The sequence below is a fragment of the Lytechinus pictus genome, chromosome 5, assembly GCF_037042905.1.
Source record: "Lytechinus pictus isolate F3 Inbred chromosome 5, Lp3.0, whole genome shotgun sequence".
Taxonomy (NCBI): Eukaryota; Metazoa; Echinodermata; class Echinoidea; order Temnopleuroida; family Toxopneustidae; genus Lytechinus; species Lytechinus pictus.
Genome location: NC_087249.1, coordinates 1,659,677 through 1,677,591, shown reverse-complemented (window position 1 = coordinate 1,677,591; position 17,915 = coordinate 1,659,677). Strand labels below are relative to the sequence as shown.

At 36.1% G+C, this 17,915-nt stretch overlaps 1 protein-coding gene across 1 annotated transcript; it reads left to right on the top strand.

Moving 5' to 3' along the window:
* Positions 1 to 229: 229 nt before the first annotated feature.
* Positions 230 to 5,035, top strand: LOC129262597 (G-protein coupled receptor moody-like). Its single transcript, XM_054900735.2, has one exon. It carries the CDS (start codon positions 703 to 705, stop codon positions 2,122 to 2,124), a length of 1,422 nt encoding a protein of 473 aa, XP_054756710.1. The 5' UTR covers positions 230 to 702; the 3' UTR covers positions 2,125 to 5,035.
* Positions 5,036 to 17,915: the final 12,880 nt, after the last annotated feature.

Below are 17,915 nucleotides of genomic sequence, written 5' to 3'. Positions count from 1 at the left end.
AGGTTTGATATGAACACCAGGCTAACTTTAAAGCAGGAGCAAGGAAGAATAGGAAAACGTGACAATTGAACGTTGTCAGGAAAAAGGAAGAAAGAAACGCAGACCCGCATTTTTACTACAACTGCAATATAATGAAATCAGACACGACAGAGATCGATTAACACCATTATGCGCATGCGTTGTCTTCAAAAGCGATCACCAACTTTATCGAGGAGAATGAACTGAGTCACGTATGCGGTCCGATGACAGAGAGAGAGAGAGGGAAATAAGAACGTTTGCGCAGCGACCAATAATAGTCTACCAGTCTCCAAGAGTTTGATTTCACTTCTCATTCCAAAACCAACACGAGATATAACAGTTTGTTAAACCCAAGTTTTCCAACGAGATTCCATTCTCATTTCCTCCGTTACCAGTGAAGTCAACAAACATTCGCAACGATACCTGTATCGTATCCCTGGGGAATTGGATTGCTGGAATCAGTACATGCCTCAGCAGGACTTTATCATCTTGATATTTTATTGAAAGTGATAAACTAATCAGGACAAAAATTATTATTAAATATAATTTTAATAACTGTAATCAAGTTCTTGTTTCTTGTTTTATCACCAATTAGCAAGTCTGGAAATCTTGATACATTGGTGATGAGGATACAACTTCTTCAAAGAACTCTATAGGCATCAAAGTCAATTGATCGTCATAATTATGGAGAACTCAACAGCCAACATGTCATCTTCGGTTGATGATTTGACAACAGAGATACCAGCTAACAAGGAACTGGCTGGTCACAATCAGTTTATCATAATTTCTGTCTGTTACATCATCATCTGTGTCTTCGGCATCGCTGGCAACTCGATGGTCATCGCCGCTGTCGCACTCTGTCGGAAACTCCAGACACCGACCAACGTGTTCGTGGTCAGTCTAGCCATCACCGACCTGCTCTCTTGTTTGACCCTCCCATTTCAGGTGGTCATGTTTCTGAGCCGCGATGACAGCACGCGTCTTCCTAACGGACTATGTGCCTTCATCGGAGCTATCAGCATCATCTGTTTGGTTGGGAGCATCTTAACATTAGCTCTGATAGCATTCAATCGATGTTTCCTCATCACACAACCAAGGAAGAGATATTCTTGGCTCTACACCACCAAGAAATTATTCGCAATGACTGCCATGGCTTGGTTGTACCCAACCTTCATTCTCGTCTTGCCCCAAGCCATGGGTGTCGGCCAGCTTGGTTACTCACCTTCCTATCGAGCTTGTCTATGGAATGAATCTCATCCATACGCATTTGTGAACGATATCTTGGTTGCTATCACGTTCTTATTCACATTCATAATCATTCTCTTCTGCTACATCAAAATCTGGATCTACATCCGGCACCACGTTCGTCGTCTGCGAACCCACTCATCTTCAAAAGTTCCCGCCAATGAACCTAGCAACCTCGATGACATGAGCAGTACTCAGGAACACCATACGGATACCAGTGCAGGTCCGAGTCAAGGACATGGCCACGCCCCTGCTAACGGAGGTTGCAAGCTGGAAAAGAAGAAACGAATTAAAACAGTGAGCACGCGTGAGATCGAGATAACCAAGAACCTCTTCTATGTTGTTTGTGCATTTTTTATGTGTATCATCCCGTATACCATCACGCTAGTACTTCCAGTAGATCCGATCCTAGATCTTCTAGTTCTTTACGCAAGTATCCCACTTGTCTTCAATGGCTGCGTAAACCCTATAATATACGCATACAAGCACCCTACTATGAAAGTGGTGTTTAGATATATCATCAAGTGTCAAATAGCTTCGATCCCTAAACCTTCGAAATGCCTCCGCCGTGCGCTGAGCCTACATCAGAACTCTGAGGTGAGAGGGGATGGGCAGATCAAGACAATTCATCAAAGAGATGGTCATCCTTCATTTTGTAGTTTGAAGAGGGAATCGTTCATGAGACAAAGCTCGAACAACCCATCTTCAAGATCGCTTGGTAGCCTCAATAAGCACGATATATCACCAAACAGACAAAATTCAACCAATGCCTCCACGAGATCATTTGGTAGCCTCAGTAAACCCGATAAATCACAGAGCAGACACAACTCAGTCGGTAGTTACAAAGGAATCACTCGCTAACACTTCCACTCCTCCATGTAATCGAAGACTTTTTAACTTATTGATAAATATTTGAAATTAGCCTTCTCAGTATGATGTAACCATATGATGATACAGACTAAGTGCATTTTGAAAATTGATATTTCAATTTGTGCCTTGATACTTTTCATGAAGCAGATGATGACGATGATTACAAGATATTGTCTGGCGCCATTATTCTGTTTAAAGACATTAAAGAATAAAAAAAAATCATAAAAAGTAGGATCTTGAATGTTTTTGAAGCAGGGTGTAACTCTGGATTAAAGTTGTGAGTGCCTCGCATGAAAACATGAAGTCAGTAATACTGGTCGTATGAAGTAGCCCATGACGCCATCAATATAATGGATTGTAAATAGGATTGATTTGTCGTTGAATATAATTCAATGTCATGACTTTTCACAAAACATTGAAAAGATTTCTGTCGACAAATTTTCTTTCGGAGCTTTGTGATCCACATGAGAAGGTCAAAGAACGAAGACTGTCATGTTAGTATTGATTCGTGATAATCATTGCATTCGTGGTTGAAGCAAATTAAAGATCACAGTAGAAATTGTCCAAATGTTCAAGTTATATCTTAATGATCATTATTTGACATTGTTCCTACCATGGAGTTATCATTAGATAAGTTGGGTACCAATCTTCATACATCACAATAATCCAGTCTGCCTTGAACCTGCTCTAAAATGTCTAATTGTAGCATTCTTTAGACCCACTTATTGTATGATTGTATTTTCCTTTGGGCTTGCCTGATATTGCCATTATAAAATGATGAAAAGCGGCCTATACGCGCTATCATAGAAAAATAGTCCTAGTTATTTCTTCAAGTTTTGTTCTTAAAAATTGTATGTTTCTGAAATATTATGGGACTTAATTGCTTTATTAATTGACTATTATTGTAGTAAAATTGCATTCAGATTAGGCACAGTTGGACCCTAGATCGAAAAAATCGAAGACAAATAACACTTAAATTTTTGTATCGGAACACATTGGAAAGATTGCATAGATTCATAAATCAAGTGTGTTGCATCATTGAGTTTAAAAACTTTAGGCTAAATTTGGCGCTATTCAGCTAAGTCACTCTGATCGCATGCGGGCTGTTCTTTTACAGGAAGTTGATCTCATAGTCTCCTTGACATATGTACTTTTTAGATAATGCATAATTAATCTACAGTAAGTTGTTTGTTTGTTTTAACTCCGTTTAAGTCGTTCATGGCACGAGTATAGTGGTTTATTCTTTATCATATTCCTTCCTCCAAGCTTGTTTACTATACTGTGTGAAACACAAACAACTGAGCTACCACGACATTCGCGTGATAATACCAGTCAATGTAATTTCCAAGTGTTTATGCACGTTTACTTTTCGGTTTTCGATCCTGTAAGCGATGATTAATGTGTAATCATTAGTAAAAATATGTCACCGAAAACTTGATATTGCAACTTTCCCATGCAGATTTGGAGCCCGATGTTTAACTAGCCAACACCGCTTGCCCGGTCCGCTTCGCAATTAATGGCCAAACAAGTTAAGAACACAATTTGTAACGATTTCTTTGGTGGCTTTCAAAATAAATATCATTTAACATGTACGTAGATTTTAAACCAATAGTTGGGATCTTGAAGATAACACAAATAAGGTTGAAAGTAAATTGGAACATTTACAAGAGTACAAACAACGATGGAATCGTATCATTATATTCATACATCATTTTTTTAAATTATTCATTGAGATGATATACAATCCCAGGGACATAACCCTGGGATATTATATTCTCAAGCGATGGTAATTTCATATTTCCTGGTACTTTTTAATTGCTACATTTCTAATCTCTCTGTATTACAGTACTCGTATTGTAGGTATAACTCTTCGTTTTCAGTTTCCTCAAAAAGGGGCTTTCTACCAATCCAGGAATGGAACAAGTGAGATAGTTGTCCAATTCGATGACAATCTTTTCACAATGTCTGGTCATGGACCCTGGTCGGTCTGGTATATCAATAGCATTTCACACTACAGGCTTGGTATCCGATTTCGATACCTTCATTATTCTGCTTTTTGGGAAAGAATCGCGTGTTGAGGTAAAAACAGCATTATCCATGCTATCTAACGTCAAGTTTATTATTCTCCAATCCTTTGTGTGACATGCTTGAAAAAGTGTATTTTCATGTTTAATATTTTAGGTAGGAAATGGCTCCAATTTTTATCTTAGTCTTAAAGTAAAAAAATGAAAAAACACTAACGGTTTTAAGGTTGCCAATAAATTGAAATATTTGTTGCTTTATAAAGATTAGCTAAATTATTGTCAAAGCTTTTATTATATAGGAATGTGAGTTACTAACAACTAAATACATTTTGTGGAAAGGTAGTAGACGTAACTTAAGCTCGAGTCACACTGGGTGAACATACTCCAGACCAACCAGATTATTAAGGCTTTAATAATAACACACCTTCGGTCAGTTATAGGGATTCCATTATGTTCATGTGACTCTAGAATTATGCATTTTTTTCAAGATCAGGAACTCGAAAATATGTTTGATGCATTAATTTACCCACAACATAATGCCTGATGTAATTCTTTATATAATGCTACAAACATTCAAAAGAGATCCCAACCCAAAATAATATCTTTTGACGGTCTGGGACCCTTAACGCAAAGCTTAGCAATGATCGTAGAACATTTTTCTACGATTGATTGCATTGACTACAATGTACAATCAATCGCAAAAATCAAGCGTACGATCAATCGCTAACCTTTGTGTTACGGTTTCACCGCCATGGGCGGAAATCCCAGGGGGGGGGGGGGGGCAGGGGGACGCGTCCCCCTACCCAACATAGTAGGGGGGACGCAATATCATATGTCCCCCTACTATTTTTGGTCTTTTATGATGGAAAGAAATACATCATTCAAAATCGAAATAAAACATATTTTGGACGAGATGACCTTACATTTTTGGTTGATAACCCCCTTATTTTTTTGCTTGTCAAATTTATTTTGGTCGAAATGACCCTACATTTGGGATGATAACCTTTTTTTTTTTTTTTTTTGCTTGTCAAATTTACCAGCCTCTGGTCCCTACCTTTTAAAGGGAGAGATTTCCTCCGCCCTTGTTCACCACGAGTGTGACTGCATGGACGATAATGATAATGTAGAGATGACACCCCTAGACAAGCTGCTGATTCTATCTCATCAGATCAAGGATGAATGCTTCCTGATTTCCTGTCTACTGCCCATTTTGTAAATTGATTCCTTCACTCTTTTTGGATGGAAGCCATTTGTAAAGTGAACATACATTCATCATATGTTCACATACTCACATACAGGATTGCTGAGCGGGGGTGGCTGGGTAGTTCTTTATGAGTGTTCTAAAATGGACAGTTAAAATCAATTAAAAAAAAATCAGTCCCCACCTCACCACGACACACATTTACACATCGCATTTTTACTTTTGCCTTGCTCCTTGAAAAAAAAAACCTTTTCTGCCAATAGATGTATCAGCATTTACCCCCCCCCCCCCTTCCTCATTACGGGGACGGTTATATCTGCCAACTTTTTTCATAGACCTTTGACAGTGTGTTACGGGTGTAGTGATACAGACAAGTGTAATGATTATGGATTCATTTCCATAATGTATATCATCTACTTCTTGTAGAAAGTTTTCCTGATATTTGTATGAAACAAGAGACCCTCGAGTATGTGTTTTTTCTTTGATTCTGTAACTACTAAAATATTTGTTTTGATCATCGTTTTGTATGAAACGATATAATATTGGAAAGTTGGCCTACATAATATTGTCTGTATGAAGGCCATGGAATACATTTTTTTGCAGGAGTTTCTGCATTTATTGTAAAGTCAAAATAAATTTACAATACATAAACATAATCATAGTATGACATGAAAGTACATTGTAATGTGACAAATTTATAGCAGTGTGATAACAAATTTTAGACATGAATACAATTTCAGGATAAGACAAAGTAGTGAAAAATAAATGCAGTGGCAAACTTTCATTACATTCCATTGTCAAAACATGAGTCACTCTTATGAACGTCTATGCGTTCCACAAAATTCATCCATTCACAAGTCTCAACCTTAGGAGTTTATAGTTACTTGCACTTATATCTCATAGCTTTTCAATGACTTTCCCATGCTGGACTGGCTGAATGCCAAATGTTCATCTTGAACATGTTGAACAACGCGTACAGGAAAAAGAAGTGCAAGTTTGTCTTTAAAGAATGAATATAGTATGTCGGGATGGCGCCACAAGGGGAAGAACGAACGCCCATTTTTTTTCTCTAAAAAAATTGTGGGAAGGGGTAAGATGGTAGAAAGAGAACGAAAAAAAAATGTCTAAAAGAGAGATCTGGATAGTGAACATTGTTAAAACAAACTAGGAATTGAATAATCAGCTAGCTTCAACTGCAACCTCAGTCATCTTTGACAATTTCGACGTCACATATGACTAAAACACTATTATAATGCAGTAAGATATATGACCAGACATCACCAGCTGAATATTGGTCTAGTTGTTAAAAGTACAACCCTCTTATTACCCCCTAATCATGCTGATATTGAAACAAATGACGTCACTTTTGGCATGTTTGGGTTGAAATATCGCCTCTCCTGTGTAATGTGTTCAATTGGTTAGAATATCTTTGGACTCGACATATCACATGAGCAAAACACACAATCTGATTTGCTGATCAGGTATTATTTAAAATTGTAATGTTTAAAAATATATCAACGTTTTAACAGCAATGTTTATTGTTCAAAAATTAACATTGCTCTTTAAATTGTGAAATATTTGTACAATTTTTTTTCAAACAATTCCCAACAATTATAGTAAACAAGGCTGTGTCAGAATTTTGTTTGATTGTATCTTTATACTTGAGCATGTAATAAGCCGTGGGGTTAAAGACCTGAGGATTTCTTTCAATACAAATGCATAATTTTTTAATGTTTTGATGACAATAAGCAAACTCAGCTGTTGTTGATTTATTTTCATTTAATTTATTGTTCTATTGATATTCTGATGTATTTTGTTCAGTTCCTTGATGTATATATTCATTAAATCTATGGGATGGTCAATATAAATGGTTTGATTGTACTTTATTTACAATTACTAAAATTTATGTGCCCTGTGCAGAGGGAGATAGAGATAGAGGTAGGTGAGGGAGGAAGGAAGGGAGAAAGAGAGAGAGAGAGAGGGAGTGAGAGAGAGAGAGCGGGGGAGAGAGGGGGAGCGGAAAGGGGGGACGTAACAACAGACGCCCCCCCCCCCCATGAACAACGCCTCTGCGCTGACGCCCATGGGGGATGGACGTAGAAAGAAAGAGAGAGGTGCAGAGGAGTTAGTTGTAAATGATTGTCTTGAGCGGATCTAAATCAAATTTATAAAATTAAATCAGGTTGCTGATCTGTATTTTTACAAATGAGAATACGAGGGTGCCTGCACAATAAACAGGTATTTGCTATGTAATAGATCGCTTATGCAATAGGACCACAGGGATAAAAATGGGATTATATTTTTTCATATTATATAAAATGATGGAAATGTGCGGATCCACAGCAACACTGGCGACCAGCTGGGGGGGGGGCTTGGAGGGTTCTTGCCCCCCAACTTTGTCACGAACAAGAAAAAAATAAGAGAAAAGGAAAGAAAATAAAAGAGAAAAAGGTGAAACTATTACATTATTTTCTGAATATTATGTCAAAATCTCAACAACAACAAAAATTTGTAAAAAAAAATTGGCTTGCTCGCTCGCAACTTTTTATAAATTTTATGCGATACGCTGTATCTAGCCCCTTCAAATATTTTGGCTCATAACGCCACTGCACAGCGATGGTATTTCAGTCAGTATGAGTATAATCATGACAGTACTGTCATGGATTTGACATGTGCTAGAAATCCTATAAATTTTTTTTCGACCGCATTGCTGCAAGCTATTGATGTTAATTGTTCATTCATGTTTCATGTATCGATAATAAAAATAAAAAAACATGATCGGGGAGGGGCGGAGGGAACAACATATCATATCGTAAGCCATAACCCTTACTTGAAAGTCTTAACGAGGAAACATTCCTCAATCATCGTCAGTTTCATGACGGGCCTACACTTAAAAATGCAAATTATAAAAGAGAAAGGGGTCAATATACAACCTAGTTTAATGGATTTATACATGTTTATAAATATAATAGTAGTTCCAGACTTGGCTGGTACCCACATGATGTGGTATAAACTACGCTACTATACCTCAAACATTGCGCAAGAACACCCCCCCCCCCATACAGACAAAGAAGGTCTAAATCACTGGAGGCGCAATAGGGGACGGGTGGGGGTAGGTCCTGGTCGCCCCCTTACATTTGTTCAAGTATTGAACATAAAATTTAAAAAAGAGCAAGGAAGGAGCAAAAACAACAAACAAGGTGACGAGAAGAAAAGAAAAAGAGAGACTAGTATCAAAAGTAGAGGCTTTGATGACCTCCGTCAATTGAGAACGATGACGTAACGTTTTGGCCGCCCCCTATCAAAATATCCTGGTGTAAATATTGAAGCTAATTGTGCTTAAAATCTTTTTTTTAATATCCATGTAATATATTTTTCAATCTTCCATACGTAGTTATTCGAAGATTTCCTTGGCGTTTTGGTAAAAAATATCCCCCACTATCATTGGCGTAGGGTTATCACTGTTCGTGTTGTTGTTTCTGTTGGTTACCGGTAAATTTGTGGTTCTGTAATTAAGTTATTCCTCACTGCATATACGATAAACAACCACAGTCATACATTAAGCTAATATCCTATACTGGATAAACGATTTTCCTTCTCACTAAACCCTGCTATTCTCATTGGAACATCACCTGTCATCGTTTTCTACCATGGTTGACCCCCCCCCCCCATTAATATAGAGGGGACCCAGTCACAACCATATTCTCAAGTTTCATTCATTTCAATACCCTTTCCTTTTAACTGAATACCATCGACAATTACAATACAATAAATCATTTACATAAGAAACAGTTCATTACCGTCGCAACTCTTACAAAATTTAGTGACTTAGGTCTATTGAAATATAAAACAAGATATTCTTAAAAAACACAGGTGAATTATAATTGCAAGCCCCCGTAGATGGCCCATCCGGAAAACCAAAGTTACGATATTAAATAATTGTGAAATGTGAAAAAATAGTAAGCTCAAACAAACAGAGAAAAGAAACTTTTATGAGAAGAGACACTATTATTGGAATATCAGTTTTAATATAGCAAACAAAATCTCAATGACCCCCGAAAATGAAATGAATAAAAATAATAATATGAATACACACTAATAAATAACAATGACAATAATAATTCAAAAAGAAAATAAAGAAAGAAAAGAAAAAATATATAGTTCAGTAAAGACCTATTCCATCATGCGATTTGGGCCTGATTAAAATACACATCTGAAAGGATACGCACGTTGTATGAAATAGAGGGAATCTAAGTAGAAAATCACATTTGAACATGACACTGATGATAGCAGCTGTCTAAATCTATATAACAAAACACCCATCTACAGCTTCATGAAGGTAGTCGTCGGTAAATCCAGATGAAAAACTCACAAATTAGAATGATTTAATTTGGTTTAAAAAAGGCCTTTTTATTCTGAAAACGATCCTACTCTTCAGTATAGCAATGGTGTGCCCAGTAGTTTTTATTCCATATGGAATATACCATATGGTATACACCATTATCAATATTATGGTATATACCATCATCAATCCGCATCGTAATCTTTCTTATCATCATCATCATCATCATCATCATCATCGTCATCATTATCATCATCATCATCATCATCATTATCATCATCATTATCATCATCATCATCATTATCATCATCATTATCATCATCATCATCATCATCATCACCATCATCATCATCATCATCATTTCTTTTCATATTGGGCAGGTATAGCAGCAATAAACGATAAACATGTCTGGATGAATGGTAGTACGTTACTGTCTGTTAGTGCTTGTGTTTTCATTCAAAATGTTATGGAGAATAAGCTTGTGACATCATGCGATCGTTGAGTAAATGTTTTTTTAAGGAAAAAAGTACAGTGTTTTCTAAAGGAAGTGAAGAAGGAAACAGACAACACACTATAAGGTGAGAGGTTAAACAGAATAACAACAGCTTAAAAGTCACTATAGTCTCATGCAAAGAAACTTGGATTATAACAAAAGTAATTTATTGCTATATCCATTAAAATATATTTTTAAAGATAATAATATAGTAAAATAATATAAGTAACACATGATCCATTAAATTGTATAGTACAGTTGGATTATGAGTTTTGGAATTTTTCAATCAGTTATCAAACGAGAAAATGAGTTCAGACTATAGCTCAGACACACCATTGCATTACATTTTCAAACACAAAATCCACAGAATTAAAGTCTCGGATAGGTAATTTGGCATATTTCCATATAAAGGCATTGTGACTCTTCTCTATCTTCACTTCATCACCCACCCCCCCCCCCCTCATCCAAGCAGCAATTTCCTGACATTGGGGTATATAGGCCGACATGTGTTTTACTTCAACAAGGTCCTGAAGGTAGTCAATTCATGTATGGGGTATTCCACTCCATTTGTCCAGTCTGCATAAATTATGCGTTGCTATTCCAGACAACACTATGATCGCCATACCAAAATCTTTTTAAATATGTGTAATGGACTCGAATATATTTTCATAAATATTGAAAGCGTATTGCATAAAAATACTCGTACAATTGCTTTCAAGCACTTCGAATCCGAAACCTTTATTCTTATATTATAATCTCGAGAACAATGAATTTTCATGATTATTGTGATAAATCGTGTTAAGCACATTCTACGAAAGACTTCCCAAAACTGTTGGTGACTTGCCATATTGTGTTCCCCCTCCTTGAAAACTGGGAGAAGAAAGACATTAATTGCCCCATTCTCCCCCTGAAGTAAAGTTGTATGAAGGTGTTCCATATTGCTTAAATTCAATTTGATGCTGGATTACGAATTGCCAAAGTGTTTGTTGACTGATTTATTTTCTTGTTCGACTGAATTAAGTGTGTGTTTCAAATCAATTTGAATGAGAGTGACCTCGCTTCCAGACGAAAGAATTATCGCATCGATAAACGACGTATCGATAAACGACGCATCGATAAATGACACATCGTTAAACGACGTACATGTTTAGGATGTATTGATATGGGAGGGATTGATAAAGGGTATTTGGATGTTTTTTAATTGATTGATTATTTTGATGATACGATATGTCGTGCGAGAAGTTGGTAATAAGAAGCGTTAAAAATTAACCCAATTTGGCTTTCCTTTGGCAAAATACGTGCAAAAATCATGAAGATCAATCCACGACAATCACGAAACCTCTAGTTATACCATGGATCCTATAGTAGATCCATGGTTATACCGAGTTCCGCCCGCATGCAGCTCATATTCGTTGACGTCGATAATGCTATCGATTTTGATTGACAGTGGATATGACGTGGATATCGATGTCTCACTATTGTTCTGTATTAATACAACTCATTTAACCTTCAAACAATAAATACTGGTAAACTAACTCTATCCACGCAGAAACGCAAGTCAACACTTTAACCAATCACATTATCACTTTTTAACGATTTTAACATAACACAATTAATGTTAAAGGAGAATGAAACTCTTGGAGCAAGTTAGCTTTTGTGAAAGCAGAAAAATCAAAGAATAAGATCAACAAAAGTTTGAGTAAAATAGGACTAGCAATAGAAGAGTTATGAGCATTTGAATGTCGAGATCACTAATGCTATGGAGATCCTCCCATTGGCAATGCGACCAAGATCTATGATGTCACAGATGAACAACTCTCCCCATTTGGACACTGAAAATATACCCCAAAACATCTCTTTTTGCTCATTCTAATCATTTGACAAACGATTCATCAATGATATAATGTTGTGAAACCTCTGTACTTGTCCTCTCATATAAAGAGAACACCTCACCTTGTGATAGACTCTATAAAAGTGAGAATATAAGTGAAATAAGTACTAAAGTAATGAGGGAGTTGTACGTGTGTGACATCACGGATCTTGGTCGCATTGCCAATGGGAAGATCTACATGGCATTAGTGATCTCAATATTCAAATGCTCATAACTTTCTTATTATTCATTCAATCTTCCTCAAACTTTCAACAATATGTTTCTTTGATTTTTCTCTTTGATATGGATTCAGCTGGTTTCAAGGGTTTCATTCTCCTTTAATTGTTGATATCACAGGGCCGTTTACCAGTGCGATTGCGTGTATGAGCAACATATTTTGATGGGCCTACTTATTCAATACGGTACTCTGTAAATGCGAAAGAGCTAATCTAGTCCCGAATTACACTCCGGCTACTCTTGGAGTGATACTAGGGACCAATTCCTTTGGAATGATGTAATCCTTTCAGAGTGCATTATGACTCCTTTTGGAGTGAATTGCAAAAGGAGTCGAGATAGACCTGGAAACTTGACTAAAGGAACAACTGTATTTTTCCAGTCGATGCGGTGTAAAGTGGTATAAGAGTCACAATGCACTCTAACAGGATGTACAGTTCATATGACTTCTTTTAGAGTGAACTGCAAGAAGTTCACTCCAAAAGGAATTATAATAATGCACTCTAAAAGGATGTACAGTTCACTCTAAAGGGATTGGTCCCTAGTACCACTCCAAGAAGAGTGTGATTAGATTAGATTAGCTCTTTTGCATTTAGAGATATGTACACGATATCCAAAGAGCGATTCGAGCGTGCCAGAAATTTACATTCTTTGAAGGGCAAATCTATATGCTGCAAAAAGTTGATTTGAATGAAAAGAAAAAAATCAAACGAGAATAACGTCGACATTTTCATCAACATCGGATGTAAAATAAAAAAAGTTTTGACATTTAATTAATTTAATGAAACAGTTACAGTTATGTACATCCTATCGGAATGCAAAAGAGGGGACCGGCGACGTCATGCATTCACTTTTCCTCTTGTTTTTTTTTTGTTATATGGAATTTGAAACATCTTATTTTTCCCTCATTGCAATGTGAAACAAGAATTGATTCCTACCTGAACATGTGTGGTGACATTGTCGCAACCTGCTATTATTAGCAAAAACGTGAAATATTCTATACTTTATATACATGTAATATAATGAGTGAATAATATAAACTCTTTCATGTACTCATCACTATGTGTGTGTGTTGTGCATAATACCTGTTTTATGAGAAATAATGTAAAGTTCAAAATGCTTTTTCACATGCTGTTTTGATGAAAATTTCAGCAATACGTTTGTAAGATTTTTCTATTTTCATTGAAATCCACTTTTTGTCGGGGCGGACTTGCCCTTTAAATTATTATGATAAATAATTATATTTATTTCACATTTTTTCTCTTCTGAAAGAATATACCGTTATCATAATGACTTATTTTACATAATATCATATACGTATTTTTCTAAAATCCTGTCGTGGTGTTTATAGGGCAGGAGGGGGGGGGGGGCTAGCTCCCCTCCAACCCATCATCGGTATACCAACCAACAGAGGACCTTGCAAGATATAGTCTTGCTCATAAACCCGGTTTTGAACTCAGATCATCAGATGATGAGACCAATGTATAAACTAGGGCCTGTTGCAGAAACATTTGTAATCAAATACAACTCCTCTAACATCAATTGCAACTTGACTTTCAACCAATAAAATGCGTGTATTAGGGACTTCAGCTTGATTTTTGAAATAGTGTTTGAAAACAACTCTTTTTGCGATTCCATGACATTTGCTCCGGCGACAGTTTTTCAATCTGTCAAAATTATTGGGCAGGGCAAATCGATATGTTTGTCGCATCCACAATATTTTCATGGCGATCGCCCCTACCCCATGGTAGAGGCAAGATGAAGAATGATTTGACTCTATTCTCTACAATAGGCCTTATGTGTATACTTTTATGTTATACAGGGCAGTGATCATTTGGCCGTTTTTGCAGCCTTTATGAATGTTGAATGAGTTTCCCATTCAGAAATTTAACGATGTTGCAGGTGTAGGCCTACATTTATAAAGCGCCCCCAATGCTAGGTTTCAAACATTTTCTCCCTGGTCACCACATTCTGATGTTGATTTTGATCATGTTAATCAGATCAGCTGCAATCAAATAATATGTACTATTCAGCTGTATACTTTATATTCAGTGTATTATTCAAATTAATGTTACTTCTTTTCAGATTCGAAAAGCATTAAACACAATATTCTCTTTGTTCCATTCATTGGACAATAAACGGTATTTTCACAAGGATCTTATAACCAATTAAAGTAACAACAGTGATCTAGAAAATCACCTTCATCAATGAATGAATACTAACCTGAAAATGACTCTCAATTTCTGTGAAACTAAATAACTCATTGAATCCTTTTGTATAGTCTGTGATCGTCTACTGATATCCTTAATGTTTGCGGTTTTTTTCTGTGATTTACTTCAAGTTTCTTGGAACATCCTCTTCAGCGTTCTCCATCAACCTATATATGATATCCTGAATACCCGGATGTATCATGTTCATAATGTTTACCGGTTGTGCACAAGGTCATATGAAGAACATCACACATACAGTATATAATTATTTTTAAATTTTGCAGTGAAATTATCTTTTCAATTTCATATCCTTTCTTTTCATCGAATTGTTATAAAATGATTGATTTATAGGCATCAATGATATTAATTTGCATTGATTACGGAATATATTGAGTACACACATTGAATATTGCAATTAATATAATTGATAAATATCAGAGTTGTTCTTTAGACAATTTTTTTTTACTTTTTCGGCTACCACCTGGTAGATTGAAATGTATGAATTCATTTTCTGTGATCCACTTGCCTCGACGGCGGCACGGCATAAATGATTTGTTCATATTAGTTGCATGTTATATGTATATTGTTTCTAATTATTTCATCCTATGCTTTTAATAAAAGCAAATAAATGAAACCGTCACACATCGACAACCCATCCCTATAACTAAAACAAAAAGAACATACGATTTGGGTCAGTAGAATCCAGGCTTATTCATCGCAAAGTTTTAATGAAATAACCTGTTACTCAATTCGTGTTCAATACCTGTCTGCCTGTGCTTGTCTTCTCAGGAGTTATAGGCATATGCTTTACCCACCATCTAGGGGGTGCTGCGTGTATTATTCTCCATATAGGCAGCATCTGAATTCTGGTAGGTGTAAAATAATTGAAAATGTAGTCAAACTGACGTACTTTCTTGTTGAAAACCCCTTTTCTTTCTTTTCTTTTTTTTTGCTTGTCAAATTTCTCTGGACCAAAATGATCTTCGTTTTGGAGTGAAACTTTTTTTCTTTCTTTTCAAATTCACATCAACACCCCCAGTAAAAAAAAATCGTTCCTTCTAAGCTTTGCATACTATTAGTCCGGTTTTAGCACGACTACCATGACTTTCATTTCGAATTTCTTTTTTATTAAAGAAGTTGTCGAATCAAAAGCTTCTTTCTAAGAATATCTAGAAGAATTGAATTATTTGATATTTCATACAAAAGAAAGAATAAAAAGAGTGTGTGACATCACTATCACATTCGAAAAGAAAATCGAAAAAAAAGTAATGAATTGGCGGTAATAATCAAATATGACTGGTCGCCATTATACCCAACAAACAAAAAAGAACCAAAATAACACACGTGCATGGTGCAGAAACTTTATTTTACATCCCATTTTGAAAAATGCTCAATAGAATGCTTATTTTATTTCCCCTTTTTATCAAGATTAGTCATTCTTGTGTGAACTTGGGCTTTAACAGGTTTTCTTTTCATATCACAGTCTCGGTTTACTCAATATCATTTGTCTCCCCAAGCAATTCAGTCTCGTTAAAGAAAAATCAGTAAAATGCATATACTTCGAGTATTCACCTTATCCTCCCCTCTCTCCATTTCTTCTCCTTCTCTTTCTTTCCACCTTCACTTTATCCACTCGACATCATTGAACTCATTGATTTTAAAAAACCACGGTAAAGGAAGTGTATTGTACTTGAAACCACAAACACATTACACTTGAAAGTGACCCTAGTATACCGAAACTCAACGAAGCGATCAATTACTTGAGAAAAATAAATTAGAGCCTTATTTCTTCCCATTTTCCTTTTTATTTGCATGTGTATTTTTTTAAAGAAAGAAATCTTATGTTTGGGCAATTACTGATAATTGCGTTAAAATAGTCATAAAACGTATTGACATTGTATCAAACACCATTTATTAAGCAAAGGATTTTTAAAACAGAAAGTGAGGGAGAGGGAGGGGGTCGGGGAGAAAGAAAATTACTCGGCATGTGCGAACTATTAAAAGAGAAAACTGTAAGAAAAATTAATTACACATAATCATTAATCATACATAATCATTATCATCATCATCATCATCATCATCATCATTACATTATCATCATCATCATCATCATCATCATCAACCATCATCATCATCATCACCACCACCACCACCACCACCACCATCATCACCATCATCACCATCACCTCTACCACCACCACCATCATCATCACCACCTCTACCACCACCACTACCACTATCATCATCATCATCGTCATAATCGTCATTATCAACATCAGCATCATCATCACTACCTCCACCACCACCACCACCACCATCATCATCATAATCATCATCATCATCATCACCACCACCACCACCATCATCCCCAACAACAACATCATTAAAGTTAAATGACGTGGACTGACCATAACTGACACGAATACCAGGATATGTGTCGTATCACTTTTCATGTATCGTTGATAGGTTTTATATCTTATTTCATTTGATTTTTACTAGATGAACTTTCTATCTCCCACACGAGTCACTTTATGATAGATGACTGTATAGAATGACCTATCACAATGGCCTATTTGATTTCATGACTTTGAACTTTTCTTTTTTCAAGGTTACCAAGGATTTTTGTCTGTGAGCTACAGGATTTATATCGTACTTCTTTATAAAGTGGTTGTTTAGGCCTATCCTATAATGTCGAGAAAGAAACGAAAAGTAATAGCAGTCGTATTCTCGGGAGAATGAGAAGCAACAAGCATAGGCCTAATAATGATAATGAGTCAAACATTTGAGGGCAGAACATGGTGTCGGCCTACAGGGAAACTATGTAAAAGGTCATAAAAGACATGAGCGAGAAGTTTTTTCTTAAATCAGATATTAACATTACACCGAGAACAAAATCATGTTCTACGTATCTTTTTTTCTTTTCTTTCTAGGTGCTTGCATTTTTATCGGGTGGGGTGGGGGGGGGGGTGAGGGTAATGATCCCAAGGCCCCCGTCTGTACACCAGTAGGAGTATAGGAGTAGTAGTAGTAGTAGCAGTAGTAGTAGTAGTAGTAGTAGTAGTAGTAGTAATAGTAGTAGTAGTAGTAGTAGTAGTAGTAGTAGTAGTAGTAGTAGTAGTAGTAGTAGTAGTAGTAGTAGTAGTAGTAGTAGTAGTAGTAGTAGAAGTAGTAGTAGTAGTAGTAGTAGTAGTAGTAGTAGTAGTAGTAGTAGTAGTAGTAGCAGTAGCAGCAGTAGCAGTAGAAGTAGTAGTCATGGTAGTAGTAAGTAGTAGTATACGCAACAACAGCAACGTTGATGATCAAAATAATAACATAGTGCCACTCTTTTCTTTTTCACATAATTACGTTTACAATAATTTTTATCTAAGTGTATAAGATTTCCATTCTGAAAAGTTTATCTCTAATGGG